Source organism: Tetrahymena thermophila (genome assembly GCF_000189635.1).
Source record: "Tetrahymena thermophila SB210 genomic scaffold scf_8253856, whole genome shotgun sequence".
In the NCBI taxonomy this organism is placed as follows: Eukaryota; Ciliophora; class Oligohymenophorea; order Hymenostomatida; family Tetrahymenidae; genus Tetrahymena; species Tetrahymena thermophila.
The window spans coordinates 37,104-54,787 of record NW_002475947.1 but is presented as its reverse complement, the minus strand read 5'-3'; the positions used below and the strand labels follow the sequence as shown (position 1 = coordinate 54,787).

Below are 17,684 nucleotides of genomic sequence, written 5' to 3'. Positions count from 1 at the left end.
CAGAACCTAAGCCTAATGCACCTGTTGCACCAATTTAATTGACACTTTTTAAATATTGTAGAAAAAATAAATAAATAATTAATTAGTTATTTAGAAGGAAAAAATGAAGAAAAAATATGAAATAATAAGATTAATGAAAAATAAAAGCAAAAGTTAAAAATAAATAAAATGATAAGCTAAATTAACAAAGAAAGAAGAAATATAAGCTAGCAAGCATAATAAAAAGAAAAAGAAAAATGAGCTTTATTGTTTTAAATTAGTTTTATAATTAAAAATATCACAATTTAAAATAAATAAACTGTTTTTACCCAAGCGAAAGTGTCAAATTTGAGAGATTAATGCACTTTGCTAAAGCAGAACCTAAGCCTGATGCACCTGTTGCACCAATTTAATTTTGACTTTTTAAATATTGAAGAAAAAATAAATAAATAATTAATTAGTTATTTAGAAGGAAAAAATGAAGAAAAAATATGAAATAATAAAATTAATGAAAAATAAAAGCAAAAGTTAAAAATAAATAAAATGATGAGCTAAATTAACAAAGAAAGAAGAAATAAAAGCTAGCAAGCATAATAAAAAGAAAAAGAAAATAGAACTTTATTATTTTAAATTAGTTTTATAATTAAAAATTTCACAATTTAAAATAAATAAACTGTTTTTACCCAAGCGAAAGTGTCAAATTTGAGAGATTAATGCACTTTGCTAAAGCAGAACCTAAGCCTGATGCACCTGTTGCACCAATTTAATTTTGACTTTTTAAATATTGAAAAAAAATAAATAAATAATTAATTAGTTATTTAGAAGGAAAAAATGAAGAAAAAATATGAAATAATAAGATTAATGAAAAATAAAAGCAAAAGTTAAAAATAAATAAATAAAATGATGAGCTAAATTAACAAAGAAAGATCAAATAAAAGCTAGCAAGCATAATAAAAGAAAAATAAAAATGAGCTTTATTATTTTAAATTCGTTTTATAATTAAAAATATCACAATTTAAAATAAATAAACTGTTTTTACCTAAGATAAAGTGTCAAATTTGAGAGATTAATGCACTTTGCTAAAGCAGAACCTAAGTCTGATTCACATTTTGCACCAATAAATTAGCATCTTTTTATTGAATAAAAAATATATAATTTATTAGTTTATTAGAAGGAAAAAATATGAAAAAATAAGATTATTTTAATTAATAATTAGTTAAACTAATAAAGAAAGAAAAAACATTAAGCAAGCATAATTAAGGAAAACGAAAAAGAAATCAAATAAATTAAAAGAGCCTTAATGTTTTAAATTAATTTTTATAATTAAAAATATTATAATCCAAAATAAAAAAATTATTTTTATTAAGTGTAAGTGTTAATAGCAAAAAATGAAGGAAAAATATCAAATAATAAAAAAGAAATAATAAATAATTCAAAATTGAAATGAAAATTAAAGTGAAATAACGAAAATTTTTGTATAAATAGAAACTAATAAATAATGGTGAGAATTTCTATTATAAAAATTATTTTTTTAAATAAATTTAAAGTTAAAATAAAAAATTTTTTAATATTTTTATTTAAATATACTTTAGATCAATATGGAGAACCTAATGAGATTAAAGTGAAGAGTTTAAAAACTTTTTTATTAATAAAAAAAATTTAAAGGATATTAATAAAAAAATAAATAATTACTTCTTCTAATTTGTTGTATTATTTAATCTATTACATTATTTATTTTTTTTTTCAAAAATATTGAGTAGCAATTTATTGAATTTAATTAATTAATAAATATAGTAATTATTAAATATTAATTTATAAATTTGTTTTTATGAAGAGATATCACAAAAAAATAAAATTAATATTGATTATTAAATCTTAATATTATGATTTAAAACATTTACTTAAAAATATAGTAGGCATTAGAGATGGGCAGTTAGTCATATTTAAAAAAATTCTATAATTAATTAATGTCCTTATATAAGAGGAAAAGTGTGGTCTGGGGCAACATTTTTTTAGACTAGCTTTTTTTAACACATTTATATAATAATAATTTAGAATATTTTTACTGAGAAAATAAATACTGAATAAAAATTCATTTTCAAAATTGCACTTAACATTTTAGAATGGTTTTTGATGAGAAAATAATACTGAATAAAAATTCATATTCAAAATTGCATGTAATTAATATTTTAGAATAATTTTTACTGAGAAAATAAATACTAAGAATAATATTTATAGAGAATCTTATTAAAATGTATGAAATAAATAGATTGTAATATTTTTGAAAGATTTTAATGTGGAAGTAAGAATTAATTTTTATATGATATGAAAATAACTGGAAAAATGTAACTAACTATGTTAATTATAAATTAGATTGTAAAATATTTGAACTATTTAAAAGAATATTAAAAAAATAAAAATAATAATAGCTGTTAATATTTTAAATAATTTTGGGTGAAATATAATTAAGAAAAGTAAATGTGAATTTAATTAAAATAGCTGGTAATAATTAATCCTATTAAGAGATCAACATTTTAATATCTACTTTATACTTATTTATATATAAATTAAAATTATTTATAACAAAAGTAAATTTTCTTACCAAATCTTTGAATGAAATTAATAGGGAAAAACACATTGAAAGATTTTATCACAAAAAAGCAAAATTTAATGAGCATAAAGTGAATATTTATTAATTGTTACATTGACTTAAAAATACTTGTAAATTTATGATTTTCTTTAACAATATTTAAATGAATTATATAATTAATAAATGATGTCAATTATTAATTTTCTTTAATAATATTTAAATTAATTATATAATTAATAAATGATGTCAATTATTAATATATTAAATCATATATAATTTTCTTTAATAATATTTAAATTAATTATATAATTAATAAATGATATCATTTATAAATATATTAAATCATATATGATTTTCTTTAATAAAATTTAAATTAATTATATAATTAATAAATGATGTAATTTATTAATATATTAAATCATATACTTTTAATCAAACTATTTATTGTTATTAAACTTTTTCAAGGAAATTTTTAAATTATTTCTTTTATCAATTTAATTAATTCAAGTACTTAATTAATTTTTTCTTTATCACAATTTTCAAAAAATATCAGTTTTTATAAAAAAAGGGTTAGATATTCTATCTAATATACGTTATTTGCTTTTTCTATTTAAGCAATTACATATGTGTTTTGTTGATTGGCTCTTAATACTTGAAAATAAGATAATGCTTAACCATATTTAAATTTTATTTATAAGGAAAGGGTTTTTTTTAATTTTGATTTAGAAAGTATGTGTGAGAATTTTAATATCTATTTATAGTCTTAAATTTTATTCTTTTTTACAGCTAAAATTGCAAATAGCTTTACATCTAAACTTCATTTATTTAGTCATCTATGTTATAAATTATATGTTGGTTTCGCTACTTTAAAATTATTATGCCATTTATTCATATTTTGATTATTGTGAAGACTTAAATAATTTTTAATGATATATATTATTTAATTTAAAATAGAAATCTGATTGTATGGTCAATTGCTGCTTTTATGACTAACAGCTCAAGTTCTAAGCTTCTTTACTTCTATATATTATTAAAGCTATGAGTTGTTTTTTTCTTTTATTTCTTGCTTTATCTACCGCACTAGTCTGTTAATTTTATTTATGTCAATTTACATTATTTAGTGATTGAGATGATGTAAGTTGGCATATATAAATCTTATTTATATAATGGTCTAATATTTAATGCGTATTAATACAAATTTTATGAAAGAAAATTTTGATTTGTTAAATATTATGTAATCAGATAATTTAATTAATTTACACCATATTTTAACAAAAAATAAACATTTAAAAACTTTAGGGATATTATATATGGCACATAATTAATTAATTAATTCAAATTAATTTGTTAGAAAAAAAATATTGAGAGATTAAAAAATGGAACCTGAAAAAAAAAGTTAAGTTAATTCACTTTAAGACATCAACATAACAGTCCCAGACGTTTCAGATAAAGTTAAAACTAAAGCTGAAACTGAAGATAAATCTGGAGTTAAACCTGAAGGTAAATCTGGAGTTAAATCTGGAGTTAAATCTGGAGTTAAACCTGAAGATAAATCTGGAGTTAAATCTGGAGTTAAATCTGGAGTTAAATCTGGAGTTAAACCTGAAGATAAATCTGGAGTTAAACCTGAAGATAAATCTGGAGTTAAACCTGAAGATAAATCTGAAGATAAACTTGAAGATAAATCTGGAGTTAAACCTGAAGATAAATCTGGAGTTAAACCTGAAGATAAATCTGGAGTTAAATCTGGAGTTAAACCTGAAGATAAATCTGGAGTTAAATCTGGAGTTAAATCTGAAGATAAATCTGGAGTTAAATCTGGAGTTAAATCTGGAGTTAAATCTGGAGTTAAAAATGAAAAAAAAGAAAAAGATACAAAAATTTAAAAATCAGATTAAAATAATAAAGATAAAGATGCAAACTAAAATGATTAATAACCAATTTAGCAAGTTTCAAACGAATAGAAAAATAATTAATAAAAAGAAGAAAAAAATGATGTAAAATAGCCATAAGCTGCATAATAATAACCATCATAAATTAATTAGAATTCACCTACCGCATAAGTGAAAGTAGAAACAAATTAATAATCACCATAAAAAAATAGTCCATCTAAACCAGAAGAGAAAGAAGAAGAAGAAAATAAACAATAATCATAAGGTTAAAATAAATAGAATTCGCCTACCGCATAAGAGACAAAAAATTAATAACCATAACCATCATAAATTAATTAGAATCCATCTTAAAAATAAAAAAGAATCAGATCTAGATTTGGATAATAAATCGATGATTAAGAGCCGGATCAAAATTAATCAGATGATAAAATAAATTAAATTAAAAAAAGAATATAATCAATAAAAGATTAAATAAATTAATAAGATTTAAATTCTATAATCGATTCTACATTTAAGTAGTAACTACTCATCAACTAAGTTGTAAATTTATTTTAAATTGAGGAAAAAAATAATCTAATAACCAATGAATAGAAAAAAGAACTTGAAAGTATCAAGAATAATATAAAAAAAATAATTTTACTAAATTATGAAGATTTTTAAATAATAGAAGATTAAATTGGATAAAAATTATAAGACGATAATAATAAAAACTAAAATAATAAACTTGTTTCATAAGCTTATAATCATTTTAATGGGCAATAATAAAATTTGAATTACTTTTTTAATGATTAATAAAATTCTATTAATAAATTAATACAATTTTTGAAATAAAAAACAAAAGAATATGATGACAAAATAAAATAAGAAATAGATCTGGAGATATAATAATAAAAATAAGAAGAATAAAAATTTGATGAAGAGTAAGAAAAATAAAGAAAAGAATTAGAAGAACGTTTATTGTAAAATAATAAGGGTAATATTAATACTAAAAAACTCTAAATTGATTAAGAATAAGAAGAAAAAATACTTAAGGAAATATAAAAAGAAGAAGAATAAAGATAATCTTAAAATAAAATAAATTTTAATAATGTTCCCATATCATAAGAATAATTATAATAATAACTTGGTTAATTATAAAAAGATAACTAAAAAAATACTGATTAAATTGATGATAATCTTTTTATTAAAATTTATGATGATTTTAAACAAAACAACTATGATTTTGAATAATTATAATAAAAAATTGATTAAAATGATTAATATAAAATTAACAATTATAAAAAGAATGTTGAAGAGAATTATAAAAATATAGGTTTATAAGAAGATTCAAAATTTGTTTAAATTTAAGAAAATTGGAATTTATTTGATAAATAATATAGAAATGCTTAAGATATAACAGATTTTACTGAATAAAATTAAATCGAATAAAAACTTTCAAGTTATTTGTAATTTTTGCAAAAGGGATAAACTATTTTGAAAGAAAAAGAAATTGTTGATAATATAGTTAAATAAATTAAAGAAAAAAAAGAAAAAAAAGACAAATAAGATTATTATTCTTAATAATTGTAGTTAATTACTTTTTTAATCTTAGGAAAAGATCATAATCAAATTTAAATTGATGTTTAAAGATTGTTTTTAGAAAAAAATAAATAACATTTGGAAAAAATTAAATAGACATCTGGTTAATAATCTATAGCAGATTTTGGAAAATGAATCAACAGAAAAATATAATAAATGATATATTATCATCAATTTAATTCTATATCTAATCTTTAATTAATTTTGTCAAATATTTAACTGTACATTCTTAATTTAAAGTTTAACACAATTTATTCCAACAATTTTTTTTTAAATTTTGATCATATTCAAAAATATCAGATAATCCATCAGAACATAATATGAACAATTATTATTTTTTTTTCTTTTTTTCTACAATCGAAGTAAATTTATAATCCATAAATTTTTAAACATCTAAATCTCCAATTGATCTTGCCATTTATAATTTACCACATACTCTATTATCTTATACCCAGCCTCCATTTTTTATTATTTTTTATTCTTATTTTTCTCCAATGACATCTTATTTGTTTAACATAATCAATCCTCTACTTTTTGAAAATCTATATAATGCAGAATCACCTATATTTTAAATTAAAAATATATCAGCTAATTAAACAAAATAAATTAATGTCGTACCAGAACTATCTTTATTTTAAAATTTTTATTACACTTATTTATATATTTCTTTTTACAATTCTTTGAAAATATTTTTCATCGCATTTACAGTTTGTTATCTTTTAATTTTTTATTTTAAATATTATTGATATAATTTTTTGAAATTATGTTATCTTATAAAATCAAAAAGATAATTTTAAACAAAATCTACAACTGCGCTCCCTCCATGGCCATCTAAAATAGCATAAAATTATATAAAATCATCTTTATATATTATTGATCTGTCTTCCATGTATTCTCTTTTTCCTATATTTTCAAAGTAAAAAAAATTATTTTTATCTATATTTCCTTTTATTTCTAATTTTAAATTTTTCATTTCTGTTTTCTGATTCTTTTCTTAAATTTTTATATATTATTGTTTTTTTTCAACCTATCAAAAGTTTATTAAATTATTTAGCAATATTTTCTATTCTTATCAAACTTATACAATAATTTCTTTCTTTTGATTATGATAATAACATTCCGGATAAAAAAATTAACCAAAGAAGATAATAATAATAATAGAATCTTTAACATTAACCTTTTAATGAAAAAACTATTAGTAAAGATAAAATAAATAAAATTTCTATAATTAATAAAATATTATGAATTTTAATCATGTCAATTATTCATTTATTTTTTTAAAAATTATATATAAAAATAAAATAAAATAAAATTATATAAAATAAATAAAATAAAATTGTATAAAAAATGGCGAATAATTATCATACATTTTCAGAAAATTTTTAAGTTTCTTCTTTAGGTGTGTAACCTGCATTTACCGATGAATGTAAAGATAAATAAATATATGTGCAACTAGTTAATAAATATAATGAATAATAACTATTATAATTGCCGCTGGTTAATAAGACATTATAAAAATAATATTTTTATTTGGATAATTAATATAATACAGATAAGTAAGAATTTTTGAAAGATAAACAAATTATGTATAATTTGTATCATGTAGATTCTGATATTACTTTTGTTTCCAATATTTATTCTTTATAATAGATAACAGATGATACATAACAATTATATATAGATATTTTTATTAATACTAAATAAATAGGATTGTAAAAAAAATATCCAATAGATGATTTTATTGATTTATATTTATAAATTTAAAAGGAATAAATGTTTATATTAACAACAAGAAAACAAGATAAAGATGATGAAAATAATAATATTTCTTATTTTTCTCTAATTTTGTACCATGATAAAACTTTTTCCATATTAAATAAAGATAAAAAAGAAGAGAAATAAAGTATTTTCAATCATACACTTTTTCAAACTAATTAATATTTAGAAGAAACATTTTTAAAAAATTTAATTCTAGAATAAAAAATAGCATACCACCAAATTCTACTTTATTCATTAACAGATCCATTTTTAAGATAATTTTTAATTTTCAAGCTCGAAAAATAACAAGTTCAAATTGAAACAAAACAAATAGAATTTTATACATATAAAGAATTTGTTCCACAACTATAAAGTTAAAAAAAATAATAAATAAAAATTAGATATTTAGAATCTTGTCCGATAAAAATATAAAGAGAATTAAAAAATATTGAAGATTTTTTAGCAGACCCGAAAAATGAAAAAGAATAAGAAACATTCAACTATGTAGGAATGGATGGTCAACTATAATAAAAAGGAAAAGTAGAAATAAAAACTGGAATGACACATAAATAAATCTGGGATAAAGATATTTTCTTTTTTTTAGATAAAATTAGTAAATTATTATGTACTTATGCTTAAAGTTCAGGTTAAATTTATCTTCTCAAAGAATTATTAGAATTATCACATGCAATGGTATATGCTGATTATGCTTTGATTGATATTTAATTAGATTATGAATTTACTGATAAAACTAATGAGAAAAAATTTAAACAGAGTATAGAAAATTCAAAAAAGATTGTAAACAAAGGTTAAGTTTCCGATTCTGATAAAAAAAACTCATTTTAATGGTTTTAAACAAAAGATTAAATTGAAATAATTGAATGTGAACTTAATTCTTGTAATATTAAAATTCTATTTTAAGCTTTTTATGTTGCCGAGATTTAATTATTTTAATAATTTATTAATAATAATTTAAAATTATTTAGTAGTAGTTTTAAAAACAAACTTGATTTTTTTGTAAAATCTTTCAATAATTAAGTAGTTTTTGTTTCAGTATATGGTTTAATGTTTCCTGTTAAAATATCGAGATTATAACAATTAAAAAATGATATAAAGGATTATTTGTAATATCTTTGTTATATTGGAGAGGTTGTAAAATAAGCAGGAAAAATAGATGATTATCATAATTTAATGAGAAGTTTCTTTTTGAATTATTTTAATGATAATGAAACATTTCTTTGGTTTGAATAGTTAGTTATTTAATTTGCCACAGGAGGTGATACTAGTAGTAATTCTAATGGCGCTGCTGCTACTGGCGCTGCTACTACTGGCGCTGCTACTACTAGCGCTGCTGCTACTGGCGCTGCCACTACAACTAACGCTACTGATACTGGGGCTGCACCAAGTGCCACAACAAATACAGTTTCAGGAGGAGCACAAAAAAAATTAGGTTTTATTGAATCATTTTTATAATAATAATTAAAAACAACAAATAACAAAAAATACGGTGGATAAAATTAAACACAACCATAAACACAACCATAAACATAGACATAAACATAGACATAAGCAAAAGTAAAAAATTAATTTTCATTAGATTAATTATTTTAAGATCAACCAATAGGATATTTTGGAAGTTCTCATTTCATATCTAAAGATACTACAAGTGAATCGGAATAACTAATGAAAAAAGCTATTGTATAAATAAATTAAAAATAAAAAGAATGTGGAATAAAACCTGATAATTTAAAATATTAACCAAAATTTAAAAATTAATATTTATGGTTTATAACAACTATTTAATCTTATAATAGATTTATTTAATAGAAAAGTTTTTAAAATATAATAAAAATAAATTATGATTTCATTTATGGAGATATTAGTTCTTTTATTCCTTATTAGAAGACTCCGCCATAAAAATTAACACCTCAAGATATAGAAAAAAAAATATAATAATTAAAATAATAATAAACAGATAATGCTAATTTGAGTTTAAATAATTGTTTGTTATTAGAAATATTTTAAAGTATAAGATAGAATGGTGGAAATCCTAAATCTTATTCGTATAAAACTAAATCAATATTTGGTCTGAGAGATTCTATAATATTTTATACTAGAAATTTAAATTAAATGTTATTTGTATTATTTTTATGCTCTATTTCTAGTTATATTTTTTCAGGCTCAGTTGTTTTAATTAGGAATTTATATATTTATTTGAGTGAAAAATTAGGTAGCTAATAAGATGAAGAATAAGAATATGATGAGTAATTTGATGGTGAAGATTTGGATTAATTGGATATTGATTAATCATAATTGGATGGTGTTATATGATTTAATTATTGATTCATTTTTATTTTTTATTTTTTATTTTTTATTTTTTATTTTTTATTTTTTATTTTTTATTTTTTATTTTCCATTTTCCATTTCCATTTTTCATTTTTCATTTTTCATTTTTCATTTTTCATTTTTCATTTTTCATTTTCCATTTCCATTTTCCATTTTCCATTCATTCTATTCGTTCAAATAAATTATTCCGCTTCGCTACATAATTTATTTTCACTCATTATCTAATTTCTGAAAACTATTTAATATCCGAATTTTAAATCAGAAAAAATAATTAAAAAATGAATAGATAACATTCAATTTCCGCATCAATTAACTTTGAGTAATTTGCTCCGCTTGCGCTTCGCACCGCGAAATTGGTAGAATTAATTTATTCTTAACTAATTTAATGCCCGGAATTTACTTGTTTTATAGTTTCTCAGAGTTAAGAATTCTAGATTTTATAATTAAAAATAAATTAATTTTTCCTATTTTAAAATAGATAAATCACAATAAAAAAAATAAAATAATTTTAATGGCGCACAGATAAATAACTATAAGTAATTTGCTCCGCATGCGCTTCGCACCGCGAAATTGGTAGAATTAATTTATTCTTAACTAATTTAATGCCCGAAATTTACTTGTTTGATAACTTTTCAGATTTAAAATTGTATCAGATTATAAATGAGATTAAATTAATTTTTCCTATTTTAAAATAGATAAAAATTACAATAAAAAAAATAAAATAATTTTAATGGCGCACAGATAAATAACTATAAGTAATTTGCTCCGCATGCGCTTCGCACCGCGAAATTGGTAGAATTAATTTATTCTTAACTAATTTAATGCCCGAAATTTACTTGTTTGATAACTTTTCAGATTTAAAATTGTATCAGATTATAATTGAGATTAATTAAATTTTTCATATTTTAAATCAGATAAAAATTAAAATAAAAAAAAAAATAAAATAATTTTAATGGCGCACAGACAATTAAATCTAAGAAATTAACAAATGAGCGCGAATAAATTATGTAGCGAAGTGGAATAATTTATTTAAGCGAATAAGAATAAGCACAGACAATTAAATCTAAGAAATTAACAAATGAGCGCGAATAAATTATGTAGCGAAGTGGAATAATTTATTTAAGCGAATAAGAATAAGCACAGACAATTAAATCTAAGAAATTAACAAATGAGCGCGAATAAATTATGTAGCGAAGTGGAATAATTTATTTAAGCGAATAAGAATAAGCACAGACAATTAAATCTAAGAAATTAACAAATGAGCGCGAATAAATTATATAGTGAAGCGGAATAATTTATTTAAGCGAATAAGAAATTAAGATAAAATAAATAACTAAATTGTGCGAATAATAAGAAAAAAAAAATAATTATATATTTGAAAAATAAAATTAAAAAAATAAAAATAAAAAATAAAAAATTAAAATTATTAAATGTAATAATTAATTTCAAAACATTTCGAATACATAAATTCTAAATTTACTTAAAAATAATAAGATCAAGGATTTGAATAAAATTTCCAAATATAATAATAATTTACAACAAAAAAAACTTAAAATGAAACTTTATTTACAGTTAATGATAGTCCTGATTTCTTTTTAAATGTTTTTCAAATTGAAATAAATCCAGAATAACCATAATTAACATTATAATAATTAAGATAATCATAAAATTATCAAGATTATTAAAATTTAATATAATAAGTAATAGATGTAAAAATGAATAAAATACCAATAAAAAATAAATTTACATAAAAAATATAAGAATATGAGTATATTAATCAAGCTCATTATTATTATTTTGATAATAATGATTTCAAAGATATAAAAGAAAATAAATATTAATACATAATTTAAGATATTGATCCGTAGATAAAATAATTATTTGAAGAATAAATTTAAGCATAATAAATAACTAAATTCGAAGAAGCAGAATAATTATTAAAAGACATACATAGACTTACTCAAAAATTAGATTATTTCTGTTTTAATGCTTATAAATATAATGTTTTTTATTTAAATTTATTAAAAAATAGATTGCCATAATTCGGAGATAATTTAAGACATTTTTCACCAGTAATTCTTGATGTAAATACATTTCCTTAGTTTGCACTTGTTTAATTCTTATCCTAATCTATAATGTATCTAGATGAATTTAGAGATTAAGCTGTTTAAGATTAACAAGAAAAATAAAGAATAGAATAATTAGATAATGGATTTTATGCTCCAGATCTTGAAAAATTAAACCTTGATCTTGATTAAGAAAGTTAAGAAATATTTATGGAATAATAAACTGAAAAAATAAATTAATTAACATAATCATAAATATTTGAATATTTTTCAACTAAAGATTTAATTTAATAATAATTTTTTTTATTAGATTATGTAACAGGAGAGCCCGAATAAATGTATGTTTAAAATATAGTTAATTTTCATTGTGGTAAAGATATTAAGTATTGTTAGTTTACATAAAACTCTATATTTTCAATACATAGATTTTATTTTTGCACTAAGTTGTTAATAATTTTTGAAAAAATAAAATATGATACTAAAGCATAATAATTAATTCCTTTTATTAAATAAAACTTAAAAACTATTTTACATCTAAAAACACCTTAATCATTAATTCTAATAAATAAATTATTATGTTTTTATGGATTAGACGAAACTAGAGAAATTATTTAATATTTTTATGATAATTTCCAAGAAGATATTAAATAATAAAATGCAAATGCTTTCCAATTATCATATAGAAATTTAATTGAAAATATGTTCACTATAGAAAAAGTTTAAGTCGGAAATGATACTGTAGATTAATTATAGATAACAAAATAATATTCTTTTTTTATAAATGATACTAAAAATTCTAAATTTTATGACTTGAAAAATCTAACTTAATATTTATCAAATACTTCTTTATATTAGAGTTAATGTGTATAGAAAGGTAAATCACCATATGTTGAATTATCATTTAAAATGTATAAACCTCATAATGTCAAACCTAATACAAATATTGAAATCGAATTTGTTCTTTTTAAAGTTTTAAATATTATAACTGTGAATGATTAAATGAAAAATAATCTAAATAATATGAAACAACCAGGAAATAAAATTGAAAATTATTTTAAAAATGAAACATATAAAATATTTGCAACTAAATAAGTTTTTGGAAATAATTAAAGAGTTTTCTATTTTAAAAATTAAATGAAAGAATTAAAATAAACAACTTAATTTGAAAATGGAATGTAAATTTATAAAATGGATTTTTAAGATTTTATGAATTTAATTAATAATTAAAATGAAAAAATAAGTTTATAAACAGATATATTTTAACTTTTTGTTGAATTATGCCAAGCGAGAAAGGAAAATGATAATCTTAAAAAAGAAATAATTGAACAGATAATGATAGACACATAATAATTAATTTAAGATAAATAAAATATAAATTTATCTTTTTTAAATTAGATAAATAATTCATAATTCGATTCTTAACAACATATTTTAGTTGATTTTATTATAAATTTAATACCTCAAATTAAATAATTATAATAAATATTTGATGAGAAAAATTTAGATGTTAAATTCTCAACAAAAGTTGACAATTAATAAATAAAAGATAGAATAGAGAAATATAGAAATGAAACTGAATTCGAAAAAGATAATAATAAAATATAAAATGATGAATTTTATTTATAGATTTAAAATTATAAACGAGAATTAGAAAATAATTCTGATTAATTGATGAAAGATTATTCTAATAAAATATTACTTAATTAAACACCTTATATTGAAGGATTTTGTTTTGAATATATTGCAAATTACGGATGGAAAGATAAATCAAGATAAAAGAATGTATTATTGGAAATATTTTATTATCTTGTAACAGATGCAACTAAAGATTTTTCATCATTTTTCCTTGAAGTAGGTTAAGGTAAAACAGCGCATGCATTACCTTTTATTGTTTTTACAACTTTAATTTTGAGACATTTTTCAACATGCGAGTTAAAATATAAAATTTTAGATAAATAATAACAATTAGATGATTACTATTATGACAATTAATTAGAAAAATAAGATAATAATTTAGATAATTAATTTAAAAATATTGCAAATTATGGAAATGATCTATACAAGATGACAGAAATAATAGAAAAACTATTATAAAAAATTTAATCTGAAAATAAATAAAAAACAAATAATTATAAATATGGAATTAATTGTAGATTAATGAATTTTGCAGGTAATAGATTTAATAATTTGAAAAATAATATATTTATTTGTGTGCCTGAAATTTTATTAGGTGATACATATTCTGGTGTGAGAGATAAAATATTAATTATGAATTAATTATTTTATGATGATATTTAAATTTTTTAAATTCCTGATTTTACAAGTTTGATGACAGATGATCCTTAAGAATTTAATAAAATATTGTTTCTAATTATGTTGATATTAATAGGCAGAACAGAAACTGATTAAAATTTATTTTATTATAATTAAATAAAAGATTATATTAAATTTAAAAATTAAAATGAATTTGATCTTTATTTTTAAAAAATTAGAAAAACTAAGTATATTTTTGTATTGACTTACACTCAGAGAAAATTTCTTTAAACTTATTTCGATCAGTTTTTTATTAAAACTAAAGAAAAATATGATGATGGATTAATATAAAAATAAGAATATGATGATTTTATGTAAATGAAATATGATTTATATCAATCTTTGAGGAAAACATTGTTCATAGGAGATGAAATTGATTCATAATCTCTTGCTTCTCAATCGAATAATAAATTAACTATGACTGGATAATAAGATGTTTTGATGGATAGAAAAAATTATGAATAATTTGTCGGAGATTGTTTTGATTTTATAACATAGAAAACAATTATGAAAGATGAAAAAGGTGAATTCTTTTATTAAATGTAGTAGAGTATATAAGATTTATAATTTATAAAGGATTACGGACCTCATTGTAATGAATATGCATAAAGATGTAATGAAGAGAAGAATAAATACATGGCAAGGCCTTTCATAGATTTTAAGATTCCGGCATGCGGAAGTAATTTCTCATTATGGTAAACTTCAATGTATTTGACAGTTAAAATGTATATAGATTATTGTTTAAATAAAAATATAAAGGATAATGTAGGAAAGATTTATGATGAAGAATTTTTAGATTCAATAAAGAAAGATACTCAGGTATATTCATTATTATAGTAAATATATCCTATAGATACTGAGGAACAGTTGAAAAAATATGGATTTCAAGTTAATGAAAATATACTGAGAGCTATATTAAATACAGATGTTTTCTATTAAAATGCAAAATTACCATTGAAAGGTATGAATATAAATACAGTAGATTTGATGTATATTCACGGGCTATTTATGTCTTTCACAGGTTCACCTATGATGGGTAATTTTACTTTCCTTTTTGAATTTATTAAGTTTTATAATATGGAATCGTAATAAAGTATATAAGATTAAAATGAAATTGTTTATCCAGAGCTCAATTATAGAACATATGAATATAATCTACTTATGAGATCATATAAAATGTTATTAGATTATTATCCATTTTCTTAAGAGTTATAAAAATATATTTATGATTAAACATTTTAAAAATAATCAGAGGAATAAGTATTAAAATTAATATCGAAAGAATTAACCTTCGACCCGAAAAATAAAAAATAAATAGATTAATTACCATTTATTTAGGATGATCTAAAAGATTCAAAGACTGTAATCTAATTCCTATAATCTATAAAAGATAAAGATTTTGAGAAATTACAAGATAATGAGAAAAAATATCTAATGATAATAAGAAATTTCGTTAGAAGTTTATCTTTTTTTTCTATGTAGGATAAAACAAGTGGTAAAAATTATGGTGCACATAACATATATGTTGATATAACCTATAAAGTCGAGGATATCCTTGATCTAATTGAAAAGATATAATTAAATTTGAATAAATTATTTGGAAATGATCAAGTATTAGATGATTTTGTGGCTCAATTTGATATTAATAAAAATACACATACAATGTTAGCGGATCCATTTGGTATGTTTAGATATTATTAAACTTTAGATATAGGTTGTTAATTATTAATTAATACAGGACATAGAGTTGGAATAGTTTATAAATAAGAGAAAATAATAATCGCAACAGAATAAATGTTAAATTAATGTTATGGTAAAAATGAAATTCCAGAATTTAAAAAAATATAAACACCTAAATAATTTGTTTCATAATTAGGTGAATTTATTTATACTAGAGCATATTAAAAATTAAAAGAATATGGAATAAAATCTAGTAGTGCGAAAAAAGATGGATAAGTTGATATATGTACAATTAGCGATTAAGTGAAAGAGGAAGTAAAATTAATATATGAAAAATATAAAAAACCAATATTAATATATATCTCAGCTTCGGATAAAGTAGGTATAGATTTTGCTGATTAAGAAGGTAGATTTTTGAGAACATTAATTCTTATGTGTAAGTAAGAATCATAATTATTTGTGTTAAATTCATTTATTCAAGTTTTAGGAAGAGCAAGAAAATATATAGAAGATCCTGTAACATATAAAATTCTATACACTAATGAATTATATTAATAAATGCAAATAAATACTGATGTTAAACCTTTAGGTTTATATGAGAAATATCCTATCTTCAAGTTTAAAGAATTGGATTTAATAACAAGAGTTTAAGGATATCATAGTGATGATCAGTCTGAAAATAATACTTTTATGACAGAATATAAAAAATAATGGGAATTATATTTTGATTAAATTTTATCAACATAATAAAGAATTTAATTTTAACTTTTTAATATTATGAAAAGAGAAAAATTAAAAAAAATATTTTAAAATTCTGAAAATAATAATCATTAATAAATAGCAAAGAATTTTGATAGTTTTTAAACTTATTTTGTATTAGATACTATGTTATATTATTTTTATTTATGTATGAAGTAATATATTAACTAATAAGTATAAAGTTTTCTTTATATTTGTTCTCAAGCGACTATTAGATATATAAATTAAACTTTTTATGAAGAGCCTGATACAATTCCTGTTTAAGATGAAGAATATAAATAATACAAAATAAATCAATAATTTACAAGTAATTATGAAACAAAATAGAAAAAATATTCTTAATGGTTATCGATTAATGCATTTATACAAAATTTAAATACTTTATATTAATAATAAAAATTATTTTCATCTGTTTAATTACCATAAGTTTCTGATTAATTTGATTATAAATAATTTATGTTTGGCTAGGCGCTAACTTAAACAGAATTGAAACAAGAATAATAATAACAACAATAATAATAATAACAACAGTAATAATAATAGTAATAATAAATTGAATTGTAACCTATACCTTTCGATCCTAATCCCAAAATTACAAATTATCTTTCAAGTGAATTTATAAAAGAAGCATTTGTTAGTCTTATTTTTGTTTAGAATGTTTAATTTTAAGATAGTATTATACAAAAGATTTATGAATAATCTAAGGATGAAAATTAGAAAATA

General features: G+C 19.6%; 7 protein-coding genes across 7 annotated transcripts; 3 read left to right on the top strand and 4 right to left on the bottom strand. All coding sequences in view use genetic code 6, as the record gives it.

The window, feature by feature from the left end:
- Positions 1-308: 308 nt before the first annotated feature.
- TTHERM_001284813 (oxalate/formate antiporter protein) lies at positions 309-1,707 on the bottom strand (the record flags this gene model as incomplete). Its single annotated transcript, XM_012800986.1, has 5 exons — positions 309-398; positions 663-752; positions 1,019-1,108; positions 1,567-1,616; positions 1,672-1,707. Coding segments are annotated over 5 exons (356 nt in total), but the record flags the coding sequence as incomplete, so codon positions are not given.
- Positions 1,708-5,071: 3,364 nt separating this feature from the next.
- On the bottom strand, positions 5,072-6,139 carry TTHERM_001284812 (transmembrane protein, putative; the record flags this gene model as incomplete). The annotated part of the gene is made up of 1 exon (XM_012800985.1): positions 5,072-6,139. The coding sequence occupies one exon, from the start codon at positions 6,137-6,139 to the stop codon at positions 5,072-5,074; it is 1,068 nt and encodes a 355-aa protein (XP_012656439.1).
- A 36-nt stretch (positions 6,140-6,175) lies between these two features.
- TTHERM_001284811 (protein phosphatase 2c) lies at positions 6,176-7,012 on the bottom strand (the record flags this gene model as incomplete). The annotated part of the gene is made up of 2 exons (XM_012800984.1): positions 6,176-6,600; positions 6,658-7,012. The coding sequence occupies 2 exons, from the start codon at positions 7,010-7,012 to the stop codon at positions 6,176-6,178; spliced, it is 780 nt and encodes a 259-aa protein (XP_012656438.1).
- Positions 7,013-7,998: 986 nt separating this feature from the next.
- TTHERM_01284810 (hypothetical protein) lies at positions 7,999-9,484 on the top strand (the record flags this gene model as incomplete). Its single annotated transcript, XM_001027573.2, has 3 exons — positions 7,999-8,695; positions 8,840-9,372; positions 9,422-9,484. The coding sequence occupies exons 1-3, from the start codon at positions 8,308-8,310 to the stop codon at positions 9,482-9,484; spliced, it is 984 nt and encodes a 327-aa protein (XP_001027573.2). The 5' UTR covers positions 7,999-8,307.
- Positions 9,485-9,725: 241 nt separating this feature from the next.
- TTHERM_001284791 (transmembrane protein, putative) lies at positions 9,726-10,241 on the bottom strand (the record flags this gene model as incomplete). Its single annotated transcript, XM_012800983.1, has 1 exon — positions 9,726-10,241. The coding sequence occupies one exon, from the start codon at positions 10,239-10,241 to the stop codon at positions 9,726-9,728; it is 516 nt and encodes a 171-aa protein (XP_012656437.1).
- A 907-nt stretch (positions 10,242-11,148) lies between these two features.
- Positions 11,149-11,427, top strand: TTHERM_01284790 (hypothetical protein; the record flags this gene model as incomplete). The annotated part of the gene is made up of 1 exon (XM_001027571.1): positions 11,149-11,427. One exon carries the CDS (start codon positions 11,149-11,151, stop codon positions 11,425-11,427), a length of 279 nt encoding a protein of 92 aa, XP_001027571.1.
- An 851-nt stretch (positions 11,428-12,278) lies between these two features.
- TTHERM_01284780 (hypothetical protein) lies at positions 12,279-16,896 on the top strand (the record flags this gene model as incomplete). The annotated part of the gene is made up of 13 exons (XM_001027570.2): positions 12,279-12,405; positions 12,520-12,579; positions 12,802-12,947; positions 13,065-13,384; positions 13,451-14,070; positions 14,161-14,379; positions 14,788-15,201; positions 15,376-15,782; positions 15,861-15,884; positions 16,005-16,203; positions 16,261-16,608; positions 16,690-16,718; positions 16,792-16,896. The coding sequence occupies 13 exons, from the start codon at positions 12,279-12,281 to the stop codon at positions 16,894-16,896; spliced, it is 3,018 nt and encodes a 1,005-aa protein (XP_001027570.2).
- Positions 16,897-17,684: the final 788 nt, after the last annotated feature.